Raw genomic sequence first — 26176 nt, 5'->3', positions numbered from 1 at the left:
CCCAAGAATCATTATGTGACTTGAGAGAAAGCCAGGCAAAATGTTCATACAGCTGGTTTCACTGAGGACTAAAAAACTTCACTGCCTCTTTTGCAAGTTTCATGTATCCTGGAATAAACTGAAACCACCTTTCTTCATTTTTTTTTTTTTTTATTGAGTCTGTTTCAAAGGCACTTTCACACAAAAATACTGAAATTGTAAAAATAACCTGTAACTCCACACATTCATCTAAGCAATATGTTGACTAATTCTAATGCTATTTACAAAGGATTTACTAATATTTCTGCTAACCAAAAAAGATGCAGTTAGTTTCTTGATTAGCTCAGTATCTGAGGGGGTGAGAAGGTTAGAAATGCAAAGGGATTTGCATGGACAATTACTACAGACAGGACAAGACTTCACTGGATAGGTAAAATTTCAGGACCAAATATTATAAATACTAAGTACTGCTCAAACATGACCATATGACTGAGTAATAATTCCTACAGATGGTCAGTGCCATAGGACTTTTTCCGTTGCTGATATTTCTCTCTCTAAGCTTTCCATTTTCCAGGACAGCTTTTTGGGACAAGGTAATTTTTCTCAATGGTTTAGCTTTTCTAAGAAAGTGCAAATTATTTTCAAGGGTAACAGTAGTTTGGTGCTCAACAAATCAATTGCCTCAACTACCAACCTCAAATGTGGCAAGGAAAAACTAACAAAAAAATCACTACTTTTTTTTTTTATAATGCAAGAAAATCAGGGGAGATTTTCACTAACACTGAACAGACTTCATATAGATACATTTGTCCTCTTCATCTCCACAAACAAGAACCAGTGACTTATTTTCTATCAAGACTAAACCAACTTTCACCACATTTTAACATGTACAGAAGCTGATAAAACAATTCTTTTGAACACATATAAACCACTGGTTTGTACTATATTTAGCTGTACAAAGGATTCTTTTGGGGAACAGGGAAGTAGTCACTGCCTTCTGACTCTGCATGTTGCGATTTCCCTCACTAGCTAGCAAACACCTTAACCTTATGAAGTTTTAAAAACAACTTCATTGAAATATTAACACCTCAAAATCAAATCTGAACAGCATAGTTATGTAACAGAATATTGGAATATTTTTCGTTTTGAAATCTTTTCAGATTTGACACAGACTTCTGCACAGATGGTATACTTCAACAAAATATTCTCAAGTCATCAACAACTTTGTCCAACTTTCCATTGGATAATGGGTAGGATCAACAGTTCAAATCACTCTTAACAGGCCAATATCATACAAGAGAAAATTCATCCTCTTTCATTCTGCAGCAGCTTACACGTTTCGAGTACAGTAGTGTCACACCCAAAGAAAAGAGGTAGTCTGTTGGTTACTTGGAAGGGGCTGCAACCACTTGCTAGGTAAGCTTTGAAGCTTATGCTTCTCCCATTGGCTCAACTGCTTTACTGCCAGAGAACACAAGAGGAGCGTATCTAAATCAGCTAAAACAAAAACACACGGAAACTAGCAGCATACAGCAACAGATCTTCCTCCACCACTCCCCAGTAAACCTTCTTCTTTCTCCTACTTCTTCTTGTCTCCTCTCACAGCTTTAGCCAGCTCTAGCCTTGCAGACTAAATGTCTAGAAGAGAAAATCTCTTTCTCTTCAACAATCAGTTGTACTCCAGAGTTCCATATAATGGGTATTTCCTTGGCAAATTTGCTTAAGGAGGGGAAAAAAACCCCAAACAAACAGTGCCCGAACCAAATTCAGTGGTTCCAAACAGCTAACCAATAAATCAGCTGCTACAGAAATACAAGTTTCATGGCTATGTTACAGTCACTGCTCAAATTACTGAGTAGCTGCAAAGCCAGGTTCCATATCCACTACATTTTGGTTGCTCTGTGAATGACAGCACAACCTGAAGATGTCTATGGACCAAACTCCAAGCATTAAAACGGGAAAACATAATTCTTAGATTGATACTGTATTATCTGCGACTTCACAAATGAATTTTGTCTCTCAAGGCTCAAGCACTACTTAAAAATACAGAAACAGACAAAAACTAAGTTTCTGGTCAGAAAGCCTGCCGAGAGCAGCCGGCAGGTTAGAGAAACGCGGCACTGGCACACCGGAGCCAGGCCAGGAACGGCGCGGGTCGCGAGGGAAGGTTCAAAGCTACAAGCAACACCTCGCCCACCGAGCCCGGACGCACCGACGGGGGACGGGGGCGCACCTGGCCGCGCTTTCTCCGGCCATGCCGGCGCAGGCCCCAGCCCCCACGCCGTGCATGTCGCGGCGCCGCAGGGCGCCGGTTCCTTTGTTCCCCCGACGCGGGGCAGAGCTAAGGCGCTGAGGACATCCCCTCCCGCCCCGGGCAGCCACCAGACCGCCTGCCCTGCCGCGGCTAGACGAGACGGAGCAGGTCCTCCAGGGCTTCGGCGACACGGGCCGGGCTGAAGCAGGCCCGAGCGCCAGGGCGCGGCTCGGGCGGGGGCTGGGGAGGCAGGGCGAATCCCCCATCTCCCGCCGGAGCAGGGCCGGGGCGGGTGGGCGCGGGACGGGGCGCGCACGAAGCCGTATCCCTGCCAGGCGGCTCAGTTCCAGGCGGGGGCCTGGCGGCCACGGCACTCACCCAGGTGAGGAGGCTCTCTCCGAGCTCGGCCCGCTCCAGGCTCTCTACGTTGAACATGGCGGGGCACGGCCAAAGGGGCTAACGGCCGCGGCCGGGTCGGTACCGCCGGCGCCCCCTCCCGCCCCGTCCCGTCCCGTCCCGTCCCGTCCCGGGCCGGGCCGTGGCGTCGACACGTCAGAGCGACCTGACAGGAACCGCCCGCGCGCGCCTGCGTCGTGCGGGCCCTACGCAGGGGCGGAGGAGACGCGACGAGGCGCAGCGGCGCTCGCAGGGGGCGGGGCCGTGATCGGTGGCGAGCGTCGCGCGCGCCAAGAGCTGAGGTACCACAGCGCGGGGCCGCGCCCCTCCCCGCGGCGCTGAGGGAAAGGGGCGGGGGCTCCGTTCAACCCGGCCCGGCGGGGGCTTTCCTCCCCCCGCCCCGTTATAACCGGCTGGGGGAGAGGGTGTGCTGGCCCGTGAGGGGCGTGAGCGGTGCTGTAGGCGTCTGCTGTATTGCTCTAGTCTCTTCCGGTCCGGCCTGCTCCGGTGTGGCGTGGCTGTGCTTAACCCCGCTACCGGAGGTGTCAGCAAGTGGGGGCCGGTGGCGAGGCAACCGTGGTCCGCTGTAGGCCGTGGAGGGCCTTGTACGCCGCCGGGCCCCCGAGGCGTGCCGACTGAGCCGCAGCCCTCCACGGGGTCTGGGTCCTTTCCCTGGCTGTGTGTGCCCTCGGCGCTTGGGAGGGTCTCGGGCAGGGCCGGAAGGGACCTGCAGCTGCATCCTGAGCCCCTGGCTTCGGGAGAGTGGGCTTGTGAGGACGCTGCACCCACATTCTCTTGCTAGTAAGTAATATGGCTTGGCTTATGGAAGGAGCGGCCTCTACAAGGATTTCTTCTCTTTGGGGTAGAGAATGACTAACTTCCTCTCAGCAAAACTCTGCTGCAATAAAAATTAACGTAAAATAAAAATTACTTATTTAGCATTAGCCGTAGGTAACTAGATTAATTTTTAATCTCAAAGACCAGGAGTGTGTTTCATGGCCAGAGTGGCTCTGCATCCTTACTACCCCAGCCCTAGTAGCTCTCCATCATGCTCTGAAGGGATTGCCTGAAGAAACTCCTCGGTAGTCAGTTGAATTTTGGCCCATCTGAAGTTTGCAATGAGAATATCAGGTGTCATAAACTGTACAGTTTCCTGTTAGTTAGCAACTGGCCTGACACGCAACATGGAGTAGCAAGCATAGTGCGCTGATAACAGCTGAAGGTTGGGTAAACAACCAAGAGGGGAAGGATTGCAGAGCTAATAACTGTCACTTTGTTCCTGTTTTGTTGTAGTTCTTCCATTAAATAAATTAGTACCATGAACAATCTGAGTGTAAAGTATATTGTAAAAGCTATGAAAATTCTGAAGTTTTCCCAGTAAAGTATCTTCTCACTGATCTCATTGTATAGCCTGCTGTTTTAATTTTTAAGTTATGAATTCCATTTCCCTTTGTTTAAAGGTAGCTTTCACATTTGGAAATGAATTAAAAGGCCTTTGAAAGCTACGTAAGCTGTGCAACTGTAACTTTCCATTTCAAGTTTTAATGCCTACTTTAAGCTATGTGCTTGGTACTTGTGACAAGCTGTCCCACAGGTATATTTCGGTGTTTAAGGTTTTCTGCCACGTCTTCCTTTACCCATTTCCAGCTCTGCTTTGCCTGTTTTCATGATGTGTAGCTTACATTTTGTATTTGGTTGATGCAAACAAATACAGTAATGCTTTTTGTCTTGCTGTCTAGGTTGTGTACGGAAGAATTGCTCTCTACAATAAAGAATTCTTGGGCACTTTTCTTAAAAGATATTTAAAGCTTTTTCTTTCTTACTTGAAGTATTACCATATTTCAGTAAACATTATTATAAATAAGTGACATTAGTACTTTCTCTTCCTGTCTGATCAGAAAAGTCAGATATCCAAACTGAAGGCATTGGCAGGCTCTTTATCATGTTCCTATCTGCATATGAATTCAGTTCCACCCTCCTTTTTTTTTAGAACTCTATACCTTTCAGTATGTTTTAGCCTTATAAAGCAGTGGAAGACTTTGGAAATTTTTTTATACAGGTCATGCGTCACCCAGACAGATACTCCAAATAGTAATGCTATACAGACCACTGAATTTGTGTTTTTGCTTCAAGCCATCAACATAGTTTCAGACTCATGAGAAAAATCATTGGACACTTTTTGTTTTCCCAGTAGAATGGTGTATTAACTTGGAATTATTTTTTCTTACAGAGTTACATCTGGAGTTTGCATCTGTAGTATTTTTAACTTTCAAAGCATGATTCCACCAGCAAACATAGAATATCTACTTTCTTTTTTCTTTTTTTTTTTTTTTTTTTCTCTTTAGGAAAATATGTGCCTCAGAGACTGCTGATCTCAAACCTTGCAGAGACCTGCTTTACCAGGCAAGTGCCTCAGTTGGTCAGTTCTTAAGATATATTGAACAAAATTATCATTTGCTTACTGAAAATTCCCTATTCCCTATTTTGACAAGACTCTTTAGGCTTTTTCCTTTCTTTTGCAAGAGCATGCATGCACATAAATGTAGTCAGCATAGTACTGAAAGCAAAGGTGGTTTATGGTGAAGAGATAACTGAATATGATACAGCAGAGTTTGGCTGTAATTTTGCTCTACCAGCTGAATTGATTTGTGACTCATAATAATGCTGACTGCATTGAGAATAATAAAACAGACTGCATGAAATCCTAGTAAAATATTCGTGTCAGTTTTAACAACCTTCTCACAGAATGTATCTTGTCAATTTGTATGTTGCTATATTTGATTTTTTTTTTTTTTAACTTCCCTTGGTAAATGCACCCTTTGGGTTGTCTCCTCCTGATTTTTAGAACATACGGAGATACTTAATACTGGAGATTATTTGTGCCTATTCAAATAAGACTATGCTCACAAAAATGAAAAGCTAATAAATCCTGTTTCCTCAAAACCTCTTTTTCTGAGTACACCATCCATCATTTTCCTTATTTCTGTTTTATAATGTTATATATGTCTACACTGCTGTTTTAAAGTCCAACTTCAGTACACTAAAGCACCTGGACAAAATGCATCAACTCAGGGTTTAGATGATTTAGGCTAGTAAACTCATGCTAGAGTATTCAATGTTGTTTATACATTTACTGTTCACCATGCAGGCTTAATGCCTGCTGTTGTTAACACTTTCTGAATGCAGTCTAGGCATACTTTTTGCTCTTCAAGAAGGAGAGTAAAAATGACTGTAGGATCCAGTTTGCTGGGTCAAATTCATTCACAAACTCCCATTCTCAACCACAGACACTGGCCAGGACCTGCTCCTACCCTGAAGTAGGAAGTAATTAGATAAATTCTGATAAGAGACGTCGCAATTATTGCCCCACATTTAAGAATTTGTCTTTATTTTGGGAATTTATGTTTATTTTTCTCTTAAATGAAAGACAACCACTAAATTTATGCCTTTGATATTTCCATATAAGCTAATATGCATGCAGGAGGTAGGTTACAGAATTCATATGCTCCATTTTAGTATGCTTAAATTCTTAGAAGTTGATTTCTGTTATCTAAAACAGGTCAATCTTACTAGAAACCTGTTGATAAATATTAAACCTTTTTTTTTTTTTTTTTGGTTTGTTCCTTTTACAATGGAAGCAAATTTTGAGGAATTAAAGCCTTTTCGGTCTTAAAAAAATGTGACTCATAGTATTTTGCTAGTTGTAGAGGAATTAGCTTACCCTGGAAAAACACGTGATCCCTACAAATTAAGCAGCATTTTTAAGGAGGGTGGTAATGCTTCTGCTAATAAAAGACAACAGGCAAAAGTTATTACAGGTTCTGACTTGCACCTGGGCCCACCACCGTCTGGATTTTATCATTTTTTAGAAGCACTGAGTGTGGTTGCCAGTGCTGCATCAAGAAGAAAATACAAATGAAGTGAAAAAGAACCCCACCAAACCACTTTTCACTGGCAGGCGGTCCCTGAAAGGACACATTGTTATCCATTGTATCTTTCAGATGTTAAACAAATTGTATCTGCTCTCACAGTTATTAAAATGTTGCTCTTGCTTACTAATTTGTATCTCACAGCAGTATTGCCTGTGTGTTTTCTTCACAGTGGTGAAGATAGCCTCTTCTCTTTCACTATGCTTGTGTATTCCCTTGGTAGTGGGTCCTAAAATCTCTGTGGTTGTGAGAGTATATTAGCATCTGGTACTTCCCTGATAAACTTGAAAAAGTTCAAATCCTTAAAAAAACTATGGGGATATTCTGACTTTGGGTAGCTGGCAACAAGTGTTTAATATATCATGGCAAACACCGGATTGTTTTTCATTTCATTATGAATCATGGCATGGGGTATTGTTCTGTGTGTGCTGTATGTTGAACATGGAGAGTCTTCATAATACTTTTCAAATCTGAAAAATCAAGAAATAATACATCCACATTAGTGTATGTCCTCATGCCCTCACATTTCAATGTGATCTGTATGAGTTTCCAAGAATAAAAGATGTTGTAATTGCAGTATTGCTCATATGGTTCTCTTTTTTTTTAAGGCCTGCAGATTCTTATTTGAAATGTAACTAAAATAGTGTTGCTTTCTGTCAGTGATTACTCTCAGAAAAACTGATAATAAACAAGGTGATTTTAAAATTATTTAACATCTGAAAAGCCTGTGGTGTAGAACACTGATCTGAAAAGGATTATATGATGAAAAAGTTGATGAAATACTATTATTTTTTCATAAACAGACAAATGTGATGGAACAACATAAAAAGGTTGAATTTAATACAAACCACATCAAGTTGCTATTAAATGACATCAAATTATTACCAGTTATTATTTTGGGAGAGATTAGATGTTTGTGATAAAGTCTGGTTCTTGAAGTCTGCTCTGATATACACTTAGTCCTTGTCAGTGCTGGTTGTCTCTGAAGACTGAAGGGTCTTCATTACATCATTTAAGAATTAAGTCTCCTATAGCCTGTTTATTAGTCATACCAGTTAAAAGAGCACCACTGCTAAAGACATGCACTGGGAGACAAGATTCCTTAGCAGCTATTTTAGGACTGTTAACTAGTCTATTACAGATTCAAACCACTGGGTATGTGTTCATTGGCTGTTGTGGTTGCACCTGAAGAAACATGACCTGCAAGCTTGCAGTTCTAGATATTTTGTTTGAAAATGTTCAAAACTTGAGAAACAAGACTTGAGATCACATAATTCCTTCCTCCTTCAGTCAGACAGTTTTTCAAATAGTGTATTTTAGCAGTGTTCTCCTTGTAGCCATTGCTTTTTTCACATCCTAACCCAGAGATAAGAGTAGAAAGAGATTGTTACTGTCCCTACTGAGGCTTGAATGACTATTCTAAAAAAGTATGTGTTGATCTTTTGAAGTGAAACCCTTCTGTTTGTAGTTCCTAGTCTACACAATTCATCTCAGCCCTCCTGTGCAATGGTCTGGTTCTGGAAAAGTGCTAGAGGTAATGAGGGGAATATTCTCAGCATTTGTTGACTGTCCAGAAGCAGCAAATAAGTTTAAACTTGAAGAACATGAGCCTTAAGCATTGGCAGCCCATCTTCTCTAGAATTTAGTAGTAGAAGCAGCTGGGAGAGACAGGTGGAGACTCCACTCCACGCTCTGTACATCTTGGCAGTATTGATACATAAGTGAAGACAAAGTGTTTGAGAGAGTGGCATTTTATGTAACTAGAAAGGCTGTGCAGGAATTTCTTCTGGACACTAAGTTTGTTTGAAAATGGTTATTTGGAAAGTCATATGTGGTAAATGAAGGGGTGAAGTAGATACAAGTAACTGGCATTATGTGTGGAAAGGAATAGAATGTGGGGATCCATGTATTCATAGTCTGCTGCTAAGTTTGGCACCATAGTTTGGTATTTCAAGAAGAGTGCATGAACAGAAATGAAGGCAAGCAGTTGTTGTGAGTGCTATTAATTGTAGGCAGATAAGGATTAAGACTGTTGTAAGGAACATGCAGAGAGGGAGAGTGTGCTCTAGAGTGGATGTCTTGCAGGCTGTTCAGGGAAACTGAGTTAACTTTGTGTGATACTGGCTATTCATATGTTGGTTTCACAGTGCACCAAGCAAGCAGTGACAATAGAAAGCCTTCCAGATGTCAGTGTGACAAACACTTGCTTTCCAAAGGTGTGGTTAAATCATCTGTATGTCACTGCAACAGTGTGTATTTCTGAAAAAAGAAGTGCATAATACTTAATGGGATGTAGTTGTTATTAGTATGTTGGTCTATTCCAACAGAGCTGATGCAGGATGGTAGAATAATCATCACATACCAGTTTCTTGCCATTTACTTCTGGCTTTGTACTGAGTGGTCAATCCAGAAGTGACAGTGTGACGCAGTAAAAATTAGTGGACTGATGATGACACGTTAGGAGAGAAAACATAGGAGTTGAAGATACAAGCACACTGCCTGAGACACAGTTGTGGAAAATGAGTGTCCCAGAATGATGTATTATAAGAGAGAGAAGCTTCTTCAGGATTGGCTATGCAAAGAAATGAAGTATAATGTTTGGTAATGTTGGGCTGGGGAGGCATCACAGTACACCTACCAGACCAGATCCTCAGCACCAAGGAACTGCTGCTCAGAAAAGTTCCACACACCTTATCCTCATGGCTTTAACTATAGCACTATAATTGTGTAACTAGCTACACAAAAAAATGCTGTAGCTCCTTGTGTAGGCTCTTGTTCCTATGTTAGACCTTTCCACAAATATCTGGTCTTTTATTCATTAGTGTATATGAAACCTGTGTCAATATTGACCTACTTTAAAAATGGTGATGAGTCACTGGTATTCCACCTTTGGGAAAAGTTACTCTTTCCAAATACGGATCGACACTTCAGTACTTAGACTATGACACAGTTGCTATTGGAAAGCTGTAATTAGCAAAAATTATGACTATAATTACAGAAATAATAGTCTCACTTCAGACTGGGAAACTTAGGATAACTTAGTTTGTTATTTCATTTCATATAAGCTTCATTATTTCATTTTGTTTTTCACAGTGGAAGCCCAAAACACCAACAAGAATTAAAGGAATCTACCCTTTGTTCTCCATGAGTTTTCTCTGCTCTTATGGTACTTAATTATACCACTGACCCTTTTCTGCAATAATGTTAGAATACACCAGCTTCTCTTGCATTGCTGCTACAGAGGGTGGCTACCATGAATGTAAGAAAGCTTGGAAAAAGCTCCACAACTTGTACAAGAAAAGATCTGGAGGATGAGAGTAGCTATCTTATGGTAAAGATGACACTTTTGAATTAGCAGTAGACTGGCATGTTGAAATCTTGTCAGGGTACTCATTACAGGTATCCACTAAAATCCCAATGACTTGTATTCCATTTCAGCTTTGCAATTACTTTAGGGCCAGGCACTGTCTGATGGTGTTTGCTAGACAGCAAAGTTCGAATTAAAAAATGACACACAAGCTGTAAAGTAGACAGAAACACTAATGAAAGCTTGCAAGCTTTAAGGAACACACTGGACTAGCAAGTAAAGTAAATGATACCAGTCTTACTTGACCTCATAAACTGATGCTGAGATTTTATGTCAGCTCTGTATGAAGAATACTTTAATTGTGTATGGAGACATCTTCAATATGACCTTTTTGGTCATTTGTTAGTCTTAGCTTAAGTCTCCTGATTTCATAATATTCACAGCTGTAGTTCATTTCAGTTCCTGAATGCAACAGGAATGATTTAGCAGTGTGTTGGAAACTATTTTATTTTGCTTGCCTCCAGCTGTAGGTTAATGCTGTAGGTTAATCAGTGTTGGCAAGTCATTCTGATCGTTGCATGTGTGAAATGAATATAAAACAAACAAGTCAAACTAGAGAAGCCTGATAATACTTTTGCCATCAAGTTTTTCCCATGTTTCCAGCTGAAGATGGTAATGCATAGAAAAGACATATAAAATATAAAGTGCATCATGTGATTCCTGTGTATCCAAATGGGCATTTAACACTCTAAAAATAGCCAAACCTCAAATATCCTTGTTTGTTTCTTCACATAAATGGTGAAAATTAGGTTTCTAAAAATTACATTGTCTCAGCCTAGCAGCAATGTTGTGTTGTATAATAGCTAAAATTCTTGATAATGCAGTGTCATTATACTTTTTTTAAAATGAATTGTTGTTAAAATATGTCCAATTTAGCAATGACCTATTCCTAGGTAATTTATATTCACAGGCAAAGTATCTGACTGCTGTTTAAAAAAAAAATCTTTAGATCACAACACAGTCATTTAAGACTTGTTTGTTATTGTGCAAGACAAAAGTTTTGCAGTCCTCTGCAGCAAGCCCAGTGTTTGGTAAAAATACATCTGTTCCCTTCTTCTTCCCATTTTTTCCCCCAGCAATGACTAATCTATTGCTTCAGGAATTTATTGTGTGTATGAATAGATGTGTATACATATTATTTGTAACAATTTTTAAAATGTATGTGTGCACGTGTATGTTTTAATATGTATATGTATGTATATGTATAAATTTCTTTTTACATTTTAGAGCTGTGATGGCCAGTCACCAAGCAGAAGTTCAGAGTTTGAAGCTAGATAATGATTCGGTTATAGAAGGAATAAGTGACCAGGTACTGGTGGCAGTTGTGCTCAGTTTCACTTTCATTGCTGCTCTGGTATATACACTTTTAAGGTGAGAATATGTTGACAAGAATTAATCAACATACCTGCATTTGTAAAATTCTAACTTTCTCAACAAATTTTTGCATTGGTATATAAATCAACTGTGATTTTGTGATGTTAAGTAAATGATTGATCACCTACTCTGTTTAATTAATTGCTTGGCAGAGTCCCATAATTTAATTCACAGTTAGGATGAAATGATGCATTTCTCAAAAGTGAAGTTTAACTCTTCCTTATTTTCAGACGATCAAACTGAATAATGTTCATTATTCCTTAAGACTGAAAATGGTTGAATTTGCAGTCTATGTGGCTGGTCAAAGTACAGATTTGTCAATAATGACTCCACAATAAATGTTGGATGTAATCCTCCAGTGTACATATGCTGTTGCAGTCTCCTTCCAAAGAATGAACAAAAATCCCCCCAAACCTGAATAAATTGACTAATTTGTTTATAAATGAATATGCTGGAAAACAGTGGACTTTAATATGCTTTCCATAAAGCAAAACATTAAGTTCAGAATTTGATAACTTTAATGATCAAGTAATCAAAGCTTATTTTTCATCTCAGAGTTTTCCTTGCAAACTAACAAGTATCTTGGACTATGTGTTTTGGGAAAATAAGTCTGAGTGTCAGATTGGCTCTTTTTTTTTTATGGATGTCTGTAGACTTCTGAACACAGAAGAGTTTTAACTAAGAGAACTCAATTTTAGTGATGCATTTGCCTTATGGAATTTATTGAGGATCTGCCCATATGAGACATATAAGTGGGGAGGAGGTATCTGAAGAGCAAGCTATGAAAGAAACCAGAAGTGGGACAGGTTGGTTAGACTGCAAGGCAGTTCTGCTGTTCAGGACTGGGAGATAGCAAAGAAATCTAAGAGAAACGTATGCACTTCACCTTGCTTTTCTTTCCAAGGCTGTTTCAGTTATTCAGATGGCTTCAAGAGTGCCTTTTTTTCCTCTGCTCTCTTATGCTTTCTCTAACACTTACATTGACATGTTTGTGACTTGAATTTTAAGTGTTTAGTTTAAAAGTAAACTTTTTTTTCTTTAACTTTATAAAGGAGAGTAAGTGAGGAACATGAAAAAAAAAATCTGAGTGGAACAAGGATGAGCAGTGGAGAAGAGTAGCAGGAGTTCACTCAGGATTGGAATTCAGGGACATGATACATCAGTGATGAAGGGTTACTTGCGGAGGGAGAAAAGGACTAGTTAGTAACTACTTATGCACTGTAATGAGCTAAGTAAAAAGTTTGTCTGTGGATTCTGTTACATTCCCCGATGATTTATTTTCTGGAGGGGCAAACAAACTTGGACACAAAGCTTCCATACTTTGGAAGTCTTGAAGTTTGTTTACTTTTGCATTGTATGACTGACTACTGAAAGTCCTATCAGCATCCTCCTAGCTCTCCACTGTGCCTTCTGATACCTTCTGAAATTGTCTCTATTCAGCAGTGGTTTTTCTCTACCTCCTTTGTATTGTCTCCATCAAAATCTGCACAGTACAGTAGAAAATTCTGTACAGTAGGAAAATCTGTACAGTACAAAAAGTATAGTAATTTTTATTTATTTAGCACTGAAGGAGGAATGCAGGAGAAAAGAAGTATTGGTTTTTTTCTTCTCTAGTTATCTTAGGCAACACAGTGGTCTCTGTGCTCCTTATACTGTGTCCATCACCCCAGTCTCTTTGCCACCCATACTTCTGTATGCAACATCTGAAATACTTAAGTTGGGTAGGAACAGGTCCTCATTAAGAATACTTGAAAGAAAGCTTAAGGTAATGGATAAGGTTGCAAAATAAAAAGGGAAAGTAGGCAGCAAGGAGTGTATGTTGCAGTAGATTTTAGGGGACAGAAGTGGAATATGGAAATAACTGTTAAGGGGTATGGTTGCTGTACTGGTTTCCAGCAGGGAGAACTCAATGAAGCATCACATCAGAGCATGAGCTGAAGGTCTCTGTGCTTTTGATGGAGAAACTTGTAAGCGGTAATTAACATATATACCAAGTTGCCGATGTTTACTTCAGTCACTATAAGATACTTTTTCAAAGCCTGTATGTCTTTGAGTTATAAATTTTGATAAAATACAGCCAGATTGTTTCCGTTATCTTTTAAACTTGCAAATTTTCAGTCACTCACAAATGAGACTCTGAAAATTTAGTTTGTCCAGGAAATTAAAGGGAGCCTGGCCCTCCGGTGTTTTGTATCAGAGATTTCCTACTTGTTCCAGGTAACTTACGTAACCCATGTTTATGAATCTGCAGGTTTAGATCTTTTTCTCTCATTTTTCTATCCCAGTATATGGTTTGATTACAAGATCAAGTCAATATTTTCAGCAGAAGTGACATCTTGATCGTTGGAAATTAACAATGGCCATCACTGCACAGTGATACACCACTGTGTTTACATCCCTGTATACTTTCCCTCACCTACCCTGTGTGAGACTGCACACTGAATGAGTAGGCAGCCTTCCTCCTGGTAATGATAGTTTTCTGGGGCCCTTTGTGTTGCATAGTACAATCTTTCCACATCATGGGACTTCTTTCCTCGAGTTATGGAGTCCTAACACTCAGAAATGGAGAAATTAAAAGACTCTGCATCTAACTTTGTTTCTGGCTTGTGTTTGATAATGCCTTTAATTACATATCACTATACTGGTTTTCATTAATTTCATTTATTTTCTCACACTATTTGCATGAGAGAAGTTATGAATTGGATATGTCTTGAGCTCTGCCTGGCCCCTTCTGGACATTGCACAGTGTTCTGCTACCTCAGCATCTTAGGCATAAGTGACAAATGTTGTACATACAGCTCTACAAATACTCTCATGTATTCAACATGAATTGAATTTCAGAGTACATCAAAGTTCTGGCAAACTGAAGGCACAAGGTATTCTCATTTGTAGCATCTGAACAGGAAAATACTTTTATACATATAACATGTATGACAGACAACATCCACAAAATCTGTCTCATGGAGACCCAGGGTTTTAATGTGAGCTTCCATCTCTCATATGTCATCCAAATTACTGTTAAATAAATTTACAGAAAACCACGTAATTATTAGTATGAAAAATATGGGGTTTGTCCATTCCTCTTTGAAAAAAGAATGAAGGAGACAAATTGTTAAAGATAGCAGTAATGCAGTATTATGATTGCCCACATCAAATGAAGGAAAATATTGCAGAAGCTCCTAGAGGCATTGAGGAAATTATGTAAACAGAACTGCAACCAGAAAATGTCATAAAAATTCAGCCAGTCCAGCCCTCAGCTCTGACAGAGGATCAGCTTGCCTAGATCATCCCTGGAAGGAGTGCAACCTGTTTCTTGATCTAACTTTTAGTCAAAGATAGATCACAATACCCTGAGGTAACCTTTTCTGATTTTGTACACTTAGCAGTTAGAAATGTTTTTTCACCAGCCTTAGATAACTGTGGGAAATAATTGCTCATATTTATAGAATGAAAGCCTTATCCTGTCCCCTTTTCTCTCCATGAGTAGTCTTCTATATGAACTGACATTTCTTCACTCTTTCTCTAATGTTTAAAAAATGTGGGAAGTAGTCTTATTCTCTTCTGAACTTCCTCCAACTTCTCTATGGGTTTTTTATGCATTTAGCCCAAAATGGAAAACAGAATCCAGCTGAGACCTCAACAGTGCTGAGCAGAATGTACCACGAGTGAAATCCATATGAATAAATAAAGCATAAAAATTCAGAGTTTTGAATATGATGCTGTTGACTCATATTTACTATAACTCAACACCTCTTAATGTTTTTGGCATCATTTTTACTTCCAGTTCTGCTCCCATTGTGCTTTTGAATTTCAAACTTGCAATATATCCAGCTTCCTTTCTTCAGTGAGTCCCTTCCCTATGATTCCCCTTGGCATCTCTAACCTGTGGTTTTCTTGCCTGTAGAGTCTTTCCTTTTAAAGAGTGATTTAAAAAGAGTGATTTCTTTTTATATCTAGTCTGCTGATAGTTACATAAATTCAAAATTCTAAATCTAAGACTTTGCCTACCCCTTCTTATGTAAATGTTATGTCTTAATCTCTTATGTAGAAGATAAAATTGAAATAATTAGGATTTTTCAACTCTATAACTTAACCAGTGAGTGAAAAAAAAAAGAAATTTACAAGTAGACCAACAATACAAAAAACCAGCAGTGGAGACAAAAATTAAAAATATTTCTGCATGATGAATGGCTTAATTTTGTTTCAGATGAAAATCTAGTTTTAGCATGATTTAATGATCTGTCTCTGAAAAATCTTGCTGCTGTACAGCTTTAAATGTCCAGAGTAACTTTAGGATCTAGAATAAATGTCCTGTTTCCTTAATTGTTTGTGTACTTCCTTAAAATCCTTTATAGGAGGAAAGAATGATATTTTTTGCCCTTTGTTCAAGTTTCTTTTTTTTCAATCAGTTATTCTTCAGTGTAGTATCACAGTGTCCAGTTTTTCTTATTGCTTATATTTCCTTTCACAGGAATGAACATCAGAACATACACCCAGAAAATCAAGAGCTAGTGCGAGCTCTTCGTCAGCAGCTTCAAACTGAGCAGGTGCTGTGCTAAGTGTTGGCATCACTCAATTATTTTGTTTGATGCACTCTAGACTTCTGAGGTTCTGGAATAAGTTGGTCTTAGAAGTTATGGAAGCTTTACAGAGGCATCCTTGAAATTTATCAAGTAATGAAATAATGTAGGCTTTTTTTTTAATGGATATGTTAAGTAATTAAAATTAAATATTTGGCTGGTTCTTTTTTCAAACAAGTTTTTGCCACAAGGTGGAGTATGTTAGATTACGTTGTGAGCTTCCTGCAACGTTCCTGGGAATTTAGTGGTAAGGGAAATGAAATCTGGAGTACAGCTTGCTGCCACAGGACAGGGCTTAGATGTTTAGACTGATAAACTCTGTGTAGCAGAACAATGGCACAGCAACAAGACCAAACAACAAAGACTAACAGAGAGAAACTTTTCATCAAAGCCTTTAGTAACAGGATAAGGGGCAGTGGCTTTAAACTGAAAGAGGTTAGGTTTAGATGGGACATAAGGAAGAAATTTTTTACAATGAGGTTGGAGAGACACTGGAACAGGTTGTCCAAAGAAGTTGTGGATGCCCCCTTCCTGGAAGTGTTCAAGGCCAGGTTGAATGGGGCTTTGAACAACTTGATCTAGTGACAAATGTCCCTGCCCATGGCAGGGGAGTTGGACCACATGATCTTTAAAGGTCCTTCCAACCCAAACCATTTTATGATTCTATGATTGCATCCACTTCTGACATGTAAAGGAGAGGATGGGAGAGTCTAAGCCAGATTACTGGAAATTGCTGGGTCCCAGCCCTGGAGTGGAAAGCTGTACTTTATGGAGGAGAGTCTTTCATCATAATACTTCTTGAAATAATGACAGATTTTTAACTACGGTGCATATTTATGTGGAAGACAAATATGGCAAAATGGGGAGAAAACCCATTTCATGGCAGTGACATACTTAAGCTGATGTCTATGCTTGGGCTTGGGAACACTAAATACTGCAACTGGTAAGCAATGCAGTTCAGTTACCTGGCTCAGGACAGAACTACTTGGGATAATGAAGTAACAGTTTAGATCTGAGTTGTTATCCATGCTTCAGCGTGTCTAACCTAACTTAATGTGAAGAACCAAGGAGGTTCTTTCTTTGCAGTATTTAACTGGATTGAAGCACACACTTATATAACAAATGAAGAGAAAATAATGGAGTTATCACAAGAACTTGCTTAGTGAATCAGTTTTTGCATTTAAGTTGCATTGATTTTTGAATTTAAATGCATTTGTCTTTCACTTCACATAGTTTTGCATTTGGCTGTTTGACTTCTAGTAAATGAACAGTGAATTTATTATTTTTCTTTTAAACTCAGTAGACATATAAAAATAGAACCTCTAACACTTTGCATTTCTCTTCTGTTCCAGCAGGATGCTTCGGCTGGTGATAGACATCGCTTCTATACAGATATGTCCTGTCCAGTCTGTTTGCAACAGGCTACATTTCCTATAGAAACAAACTGTGGACATCTCTTCTGTGGTAAGCAAGAAAAGCCCCAAGCAGCAGAGAAAAAAACAGAATAGAAATACAAACTTTTGGCACTACTACAATCACCCTAATGCAAAGCTTTCTTTGATTTCAACTGCTTATCTTCTAGTCTGCATTAGAAATAATTTTTATATAAATTGTTGAGAAAATACATTTGTGAATAAACAGTCACTTTGAGAGTGTGCTGCATTTTTTTCTGTGCTTTCAGAATTGAAACTGCAGTTAATTTGAAAGTGTCAGGGATGAGAGAATAGTTTATTTCCAGTTAGTAAAAAACTGAAGAGGCTGAAAAACACTTGGAAATGTACCATCTTAAAAAACTAGTTTAGAAAGAGTAAGATATTCTGCTTGGTGTTATCTTTATCTCAGAGTGTTTTGGGTTTTTTCCTTGGAAGTCCTGAAGAATTAAGACTAAGTTCACAGTGCATTAAGTTTTTGCATTTTTTTTTCTTGAGGCCCAGCTATTCAAATTTATATATAAATGCCCTATATATCATTTTGCTTCCTCTCCTTCAGGTTCCCCATTGGATTCTTTCACTGCATTCATCTAGTGTTATGGAGTACTTAGTGCACACCATGCCTAGTTGTTTAAACAAAACAAATTACAAATTTGGAAAACAGTTACAGTACTCAGATTTTTATATATTCCTTATCTGTTGGAACTCTTATAATAAAGCCAGGGTTTTAGGATAAATTTCACTTCTCTTCACATTTTTGTGACTTCAAAATTTTAAACTGGTAAAATTTTTAATGATTTGCTTCATCAGTTAATGATTAAGACATTCTGTATCTTTATGGAAATAATACCTTAAAATTATTGGTGCAGTTGAACTTATTCAAGATTTTTCTCATTAATAGCATTGAATTTGAACACATTGGTTCTTGGTATCTTCAGTGAATGCTGTGTACAAAATTATACCAGAAAAGATAGATTTAACGTAACTGTTTATACACTTCTGTTGTTTTCCTTGATGTGTAACAGATTATTTCATACAATGGGTGTTCAGCTCAGAAGTTTAATGTCTGTAACTTACCTTCATCAGGTTCCTGCATTATTGCCTACTGGAGGTATGGCTCATGGCTTGGTGCCATCCGTTGTCCAATCTGCAGACAAACGGTAATATTTTAAGTAGTCATGGACCTGATAGTTTGGCTATCTAGTATAGCTTACAAAAAATCACTTACATGTGAACTGCAATAGTGAGATTGACAGAAGTCTGAGAATATGGATATGCAAGACATAGATGGTGGACATGGAGGTTTTTTGAACTTTTTGTTTTGCCAAGTGGCTCAAAAAATACAGATTGTTTCTGCAACTCAGATTTAAGTGAACAGCACTGATAACTCAGCTGCTTTTCTGTAAAGAAGTATATGAAAACAGAAAATTGTTAATGTCTTAACTGTGATTCTTCCATGTTTTCTGTTTGGGATGTTATATAACTTATTTACCAGAACTTGCATCTGAAAGACCTGGTTGTTGTGGAAGACTGCCAGTAGGCAGTATACTGAGGTTTCTGAGAAGCACCCTCTCCCTTCCTTCCCTCCCTGCCAAAAAAATCTACCCATGTCAATTCCTTATATTGTCCCTATTTTTAGTTTGTATGTATTATTAATTTGAGCTTTGTAGAGCAAGCATTGACTTACTTCCTACGCAACTTACATTGTCAGTTTGAAACATGCCCCTGCAACTCACTAACACTGAGGATCTCTGAGTCTTACAGTGTATGTTTTAACAAAAGTACGTTTATTTTAACAGTGCACAAACTACAGAGCTAGTAACTTCTATAACATTCTTCACACCCTTGCCCATACATTATATCCTGCTTCGATTTTGTATCAGCAGGACAAATGACTGTAAGAACACAGAGAAAGGAAAGAAAAATAGGTATGACTAGAGGAAGAATGAGTGGGTTTACAGTGTAGCCAGTGAGAAGAGACAAAAAATCAAGGTGAAGAAGATTGAAAAGGTGAAAATAAGTGATTTTTTTTTTAGTGTCTGTCCTTACATAGATATTCTTTTACCTTCCTCTGAGTAACAGGTAAACTGTGTGGTACTGCTTGCATGGTTATGTGTTCATTCTCACCCTGTGAAATAAGAAAAGTAAGGTCGATTTATAAATGGGGGATGGAAGTATGTACGCATGAACAACATGTGTCATACACAAGGTTTGTGGCAGGGCTGGGAGTTGAATGTAGATCTGCTCGTGCTGTCATTTGCTTAAGGTGACTGCTGCAATGATATGTATACAAGATATAAGATATGTATTTAGTGGCCAGGTACAGAGGGAGCTTTTGAAGACTGTAATAAATTAAAGTGCTCTGCATTCTCTGCTTCCTATGATAATCTGCATTTTGTACCTGAATATCACTTCCAAATACAAGTCTTAAGTTTTCAGAAACTCCTGTACTGGAAGATAACATAAGATATATGCAAATATTACCTTACATATTTTCCTATGTTTGCATGAAAGTTAACCCAAGAACATAGCAGAATTCTCTGTGCTTTCAAAAGAGAAGAGGTTAATACTTTTTTCTGTTAACTTATTAATCACCTTGGTCTTGGTATTAATGTTCATATGGAAAAGTACCAGTTTTGCTGCTCATTTGCTGAAATGCAAGGCCATTCTAAAGGTGGAAGAAGAATGGCGTCATTTGATTTATTTGATTTTCAGTTTAAGAAACAGAACTAGACTAATTTTGTAAATTAACTTTATTCTCCAAATCATCTCTCCCACTTGTGAAACATAAACCATTTAGGTGTTTAGAAAAATTTCCTGTAAGCCTCTCTTAGAAGGAGGGTTCTCACACTTTTTAACAATCTTTTAAAAAATTAATACTCTGCAAAGCATTATAAGCAAGGAATTTGTTAAAACTTAGCTGCAGTGTCCATGTTAGTAGTTTTCATTTTATTTTGTTACTAAATATTCAACTGAAACAAAGTTTGTTCTGTGTAGTTAACTGATGATTACTGTTTTCATTTATAGTTCACAATGCCTGCATTTAAAAGACAGTTGCACATGTAACAAAATCTCCTTGCTGTTCCTAGGTAACATTGTTTTTACCACTCTTTGGTGAAGATCAGCAGGATGCAACCCAAGTATTTCAAGATGTTAACGATTACAATCGGAGATTCTCTGGACAGCCCAGATCTGTAAGTTTTGAGTAAATTTGTGTGGAAATCAGGGATTTTAGGGGAGTTAGCAGCATTTTTTGTGATTTATTTTTTTTTCCCTGGGATATGAATTTTCTCTTCATGACAGTTAAGGATTATGCAAGTTTTCCTTAGGAAATTCATGTTTATATGGTTAGAGCAAACACATGACCTTGAAAATATTTTTTTGCAGTTTGTGGAAATGTATGGAAACTTGCGTTTTTGTTGTGAGTGAGAACTGCTAATAAGCCTTGAGTTCCCTATTCATGTGTTAAGCTCTTCTTTAACTGTGACTCATTCATTTGAAAGGATTAACAATTAGTCAGTAAAAATACTTAATAAAATACATGACCTGCAAGGAGGAATAGTCACTCGATTGATCTATTTACATTGATTAAAAGAACCTGAAGTTCTATTCTGTGACTTTCTTCCTCAAATTTCAAGCTATATGCTGTTTTGATTTTTTTATTTTCTTCCTAGATTATATTACAGTCTTTATTCTGCTCTCTGAATGAAGAAAACAGGATTTTTTTTAATAAATAGCTAAGAGAGATGGTTGAAGTTCTACAAACTTTAGAAAGTCAGCCTCGTGAGCCTGTCTTCTATGTGCATGTTTTGATTCGCAAGGTGAAATACACACACATGCATTTAGATATAGTAACAAAACATTAGCAAGAAAAATTTACAGACAAAAGAGGTGTAAGATGGGAAATTTTTTTTTGTCATGTTCTAAACCACAAAACAGGTTTTTTTGATCCAGAGTAGATTAAAATTACCTTTCAGACTCCATTAGACCTCTCTGTGGCTCTGTGTCTAGTCCCAATAACCTGTCTGACGTCAGGCCAGAAGTCTGCATTAAAGCACTAGTCGGACTAGATGAATTGTCTTTGATTTACACACAATGTGTTTCCTTAACCACATACAAAATTCCTTTCTAGAGAACTTTCAGCCTTGGCAATAACTCATTTTAATGTCATGACTGTGTAGAAACTATGTACAGTAGAAAAGGAACCAGCATCAAAAAATTTCAAAGTTCACCCTTCCCTATGACTCACAACAAAAACCTGAATATTTTCTACTGAACAGTCCCTCGCTAAGATGACAGAATCATCGTAGGAAAATGGAAAGGAGCCAGAGATGGATTCATTTAAAGGTTCTTCGGTTTACTTTGAAGCTTGATCCATCCTTTGGAAACTTATGTGAATTACTGGTTATATGCCAGGGGAGTGGGTGTTGTGTTTCTGAAGAATTGCAACCTATTCTACTTTACCTTTTGTTTTTTTCTCACAATCCCTAGCTGTCCTCCATTCTGAACAATATTTCACTCCAGTTAACCTGTTTGCTGTTTCTCACTTTCTCAGTCGTTTGTTTTACCCTAGTAGTCACTGCTTTTCCTTCTTAATAGATGCCGATGTATTCTGTAGTGAGTTACATGTATGTTTTACAGTATAGAATAACAGTTTGACTGTTTTTTGAAAACATATATATTCTAAATATGAATTTTTTCCCAGCAAAGCTAAACCTGGGAAGTCTTATCTTACTGGTTTTTATATAGTTTATATACTGTTTTTTATAGTTTATAATTCTTATAAACTAACAGATTCCAAAACTGTAACATAGTAATAGAAACGTCAGACTAAAACCAAAATACTCATTTAGCAAAATATTAACTATTGGTTTCTTTATTCACAGATTATGGAAAGAATTATGGATCTGCCCACTTTACTGCGACATGCTTTCAGGGAGATGTTTTCTGTTGGGGGCCTCTTCTGGATGTTTCGAATCAGAATATTCCTCTGCTTGCTTGGAGCCTTGCTCTACCTGGCTTCACCTCTGGATTTTCTTCCTGAAGCCCTCTTTGGAATTCTGGGATTCTTGGATGATTTCTTTGTCATATTTCTCCTGCTGATATATATCTCTATAATGTATCGAGAAGTGGTAACACAGCGACTGAATAGATGAAATGGATGAAAATGACCCAAATGCAGAGGTGGTTGTGGAATGTTTTAGAAAGAGAACTGTAACACCAGTATGATATAGCAAGGCTCCTGTGTGCAGTTTCAGTAGTTACAATGGCATAGCAGATCATCTTATACAAATATGAAGGGTCAGTATGTGGTGATGCTTAACTGGAATCTTTAATTTGTATATTACATATGCTTCATAAGGATGAGGTTAGTTTTATAATGTAATAAACTACCTTCATCTACTTCCACCTGATGAACAACTGTATGTAATCAAAGCAGAAAACACCTTTTTGTGGTGTGATTTGTGAAAAAAGAGTTCTAGTAAAAGACTTCTAACAAAAAGTCCCCTTGGGTAATCTAGACATGTATAAGGAAATTCAGAAATTCTCCTCAGTACTGTTATCACAGCTAAATTATTTAAAATCTCTCTGTTGTGGGCTAGAGTTTTTAAAAATAAAAGTAGCTTTGTGTGTCTCTGTGGAAGAAACCCAAGGATCACATTACAATTATGACCCTGCAGTTTGCTGTTGTGCACATGTTTCACAAAAACAAGGAGAACACCTCAGTATTGCTTGAACTGCACTATGTACAGTTGCATGCAATTCATACAATTTTATTTTTATATTTGGGAATATACACCCTGTATCTCATCTAGATAGAGAAATCAGTATTATGCACATCAGACTGGTTAGTGGTCTATTTTTAAACAGGAGAATGGGTTTTCTTTTCAGGCTTGTTTATTTGGTACGTATGTATGTTGGAAGCAGGGGTTTTATGCTGCTTTGGGTCAGCACAGTGTAACTGAAGTGAGAGTTTATATTCCTTTAGTTGCAATGGAGAGAACCCTTAAAATTTTAGATAGTGTTGGAAGAAAAGAAGTCAGAATTGGATGTTTACACTACAAAACTTTACCTGAATGTACATTCTGCAAAACAAGTATTAAACAACTTAGGTATCAGGGTGTTTGATCTTCAGTTGGGGTTTTCTTGTTTGGTTGGTTGATTTGGATGTGGGTAAAGGGTGTTCTGAATTACAGTGAAAAAGGTCTGTAGTAAGGGACCACAAAAAAATCCTGGAAATGTTTTCAAAAATACTAGGGTATTAATTATCCTTAAAGTTTTTTGAGGTTTTTTCATGTTGAATTTGAATATAGGCTATCATAGCTACAGAAGTAATTTGAAAATATATTCATTTTAAGAAATGAATGCCACTAGAAGGGTCAAGGATATGATAGATCTATGTACTTTTTGGCTAGAGGAATGATAATTGCCAGTTTATTTTAACTTCCTGAGTACTTGAAAGACAGGGATAAGACAGGTGATTCTCTGTGTGTTTACATATATGGGATGCAACTTACAATGAAAGGGACCTTTTCACAACTTCTGTTTTGCCCATGCAGGCATCTTTCCACAGCTTCTAGCACCTAGGCATGTGCAAGAAGATGATAAGAGCTGGCACTTGACATGTCAGTGGATGGGGTTGGAGATTGTCCTTCAGTGTCTGTTTTTTAAATTACATTCATTTAAAAGTAAATTCACTGATTCTTCATTTGAAAATTCACTTTTGAAAGTCCAAATACATTTTACAAATTAACTGGAAAGCTAAATTTTACCTTGTTGCTGTTTGTTAGAAATGGGCAAGAGGAGAAACAGGAAGTGAAGCAAGGGTGGGAGGAGGAGAACAAGACAGAAAATGACATTTTTGGAAGCAAATTCTATTGGTTTTGGCCAATTAACTGTTCTTGATCATCTTAGTTGAGCTTCTCCCTTTGTGTTGGCATCACTAATATATGGTGATGGTTTAGTGGCTACCTCGGTTAAAAGTCATTAAGGTATTATTGAGTAAGCGTGGGATATTCATAAACTGTTAGGTACATTTACAAAGCAAGATAGTAGTTTAGGATGTTAGGTAAGACAGGATTTTGCAGTTTTGCTGTAAGCATTGTTTTTGTTTTGTTTCTTTTTCCCCAAGAGATCCAGCTGAGAGCAAACTCCAAAAAGGTATTTGTAAATGAGTAAATTTAACACCCCCTTTTCTCCTGGAGTTTAACTTATGGGTCTGTTTAGAGAAGAGTGTGAACTGCTGTTGGTGAACAACTGGAGCCTGTTCATAGAATCTGTTGATCTAGTACTTCCTCCATATGTTTATCCTATGATAATGTTTATACTTTTTCCCATGACTTTCTGAATCCAGTGTGGGTATAGATGTATGTGAGACTGGTTACTGATTTGTTTTCATTGAGCTTCTCAGTGCCACATGCTACTGTAAAGTTCAGGCAGAAATACCCAAGGGGTCTGCTCCTGAAGAACAGACCTTCTTGTGTATCTGAAATCATGTACAAGCACGTCTGAGTAGCTATGTAAAGTTTTTCCTGTATTCTGTTTCTTCCTTCACTACGTTTCTGCTAGCCAGAAAGCTTTCACTCAGAGGCTTCTGATTACTTTTGACTATGGAGTAACATTGTAAGCTTAAATTTAACACATGAAATGCTTGATGGAAATAGGACCATCCTTCCTTTTCATCAGTATGTGTGCTTGCTTGTGGAGACTTTTTTTGGACCTGCAAGCCACTGATGAACAGCATTATGACTTGCTCAAGTCCTTATGTGAACAGCTGTGATGTGAAGATGCATCTGTCGGCAGCATCTGGCTCCTGCTCCTTTACACAAATCTGAGCTAGCTGTAAGTTAGCTATCTTGGATACTTTGCTTGAGTTTAACTTAATCTCTAGAACTTCCAAGAAGCTGGAGATTAATACATGAGCATGTAGTATTCCTGAATGGTGTGCTGCCAGGCTGTTCTGGCAGCAGTGTTAAAGGTAAGTGCTATTGTTGAGTATTGACTTCAGAATGCGAGGGAAATACATGGTTCTGTGTGGAGAGTGACTGCAAACATTGCTGTGGTTTTGTATCCTGGAGTGGGGTGGCCATGTCACTGAGGGGTAAAAAGAAAAAGAGGAAAACTTTAGCATCTAAGGAGAGATACAGGGAAAAAATACAGTTCTTAAAAGATTCTTGTGTCTTCGCCAAAAACTCTGTGAAATATTTAATTGTTCCAGCAATACTAACAAAGGGGAAAACTAAAGTTGTACTTAATAGCTCTTACAGAATAACTTGTAGCATCTTGAGGCCTAATGATCATCCTTATGACAAGTGCTGTATAGAGCAATCTGTTTCTGTGTTGTTTGTGTCCCACACCATTGATGTCTATGAGGATGAGGCAGAATAATGTGATTTGGGGATACAATTTTGCCACAGGTTGCATAGAACAGTAGCAGTGACTTGTGTGTTATACTAGATTTTTAAGACAAAAGGATTTAAACCTACTTGTTGTTACTTTTAATGATAATAAATTGCAATTAAAGTGAGAAATTATCTTGATTTATTTTACTGACTTTCTGGGTGGGAAACTGTTTTATTTCCCTTTTTCCTTTTTCCCTGGGCTAAATTTGGCAGTAACCCTTCTGCAGTCTTAATCAATTCTTATCTTGGTGTCTGTGAACAGGATGTTCAGAGATAACTCAGTGGTTTTAATCTTCATTATTACCATTATAAGGATTACAATATTTCTAAGATCTTAGTCCCAAAAAATTAGATGTCTTTTCTCTGAGTAGTCTGACCAGTACCTTCAGATCCATGGGCACTAAGCTTTCAGGATGATAAACCAGTACAGATGATTAATCAGCACCTTCACATATCAATCCTCCA

The 26176-nt window shown here is 38.1% G+C and overlaps 2 protein-coding genes across 11 annotated transcripts in view; one reads left to right on the top strand and one right to left on the bottom strand.

Annotated features, from left to right (window-relative positions):
• HOOK3 (hook microtubule tethering protein 3) overlaps positions 1-2803 on the bottom strand; it is a 91074-nt gene extending 88271 nt beyond the window's left edge. For all 3 annotated transcript variants that reach the window (XM_074855489.1, XM_074855488.1, XM_074855492.1), the window contains exon 1: positions 2612-2803. In XM_074855489.1, the coding sequence (XP_074711590.1) occupies positions 2612-2668 (57 nt within the window). In that variant the 5' untranslated portion in view covers positions 2669-2803. The remainder of the gene's footprint in view (positions 1-2611) is intronic.
• Positions 2804-2845: 42 nt separating this feature from the next.
• On the top strand, positions 2846-25840 carry RNF170 (ring finger protein 170). 8 transcript variants are annotated; one of them, XM_074855346.1, is made up of 9 exons: positions 2846-2931; positions 4975-5032; positions 9652-9724; positions 11153-11296; positions 15771-15846; positions 17232-17343; positions 18396-18469; positions 20399-20503; positions 22196-25840. In XM_074855346.1, exons 4-9 carry the CDS (start codon positions 11160-11162, stop codon positions 22463-22465), a joined length of 774 nt encoding a protein of 257 aa, XP_074711447.1. In that variant the 5' UTR covers positions 2846-2931; positions 4975-5032; positions 9652-9724; positions 11153-11159; the 3' UTR covers positions 22466-25840. The 8 variants fall into 8 exon arrangements, with proteins under 8 accessions (XP_074711447.1, XP_074711449.1, XP_074711453.1 ...); XM_074855352.1 differs by lacking the exon at positions 2846-2931 and adding an exon at positions 2938-3430 and having other exon boundaries at positions 11153-11234; positions 17235-17343; XM_074855351.1 differs by lacking the exon at positions 2846-2931 and adding an exon at positions 2938-3430 and having other exon boundaries at positions 17235-17343.
• Positions 25841-26176: the final 336 nt, after the last annotated feature.

The sequence above is a fragment of the Strix uralensis genome, chromosome Z, assembly GCF_047716275.1.
Source record: "Strix uralensis isolate ZFMK-TIS-50842 chromosome Z, bStrUra1, whole genome shotgun sequence".
Lineage (NCBI taxonomy): Eukaryota > Metazoa > Chordata > Aves > Strigiformes > Strigidae > Strix > Strix uralensis.
This window is presented reverse-complemented; position numbering and strand designations above follow the sequence as displayed.

What these genes read in the sequence shown, in the direction of transcription:
- RNF170 (XM_074855346.1), top strand. Translation starts at nt 11,160, where the DNA reads ATGGCCAGTCACCAAGCAGAAGTTCAGAGTTTGAAGCTAGATAATGAT. An exon ending in AGCAGCTTCAAACTGAGCAG is followed by an intron (nt 15,847 to 17,231) that starts GTGCTGTGCTAA and finishes CTTCTGTTCCAG; the next exon opens with CAGGATGCTTCGGCTGGTGA. An exon ending in GTCCAATCTGCAGACAAACG is followed by an intron (nt 18,470 to 20,398) that starts GTAATATTTTAA and finishes TGCTGTTCCTAG; the next exon opens with GTAACATTGTTTTTACCACT.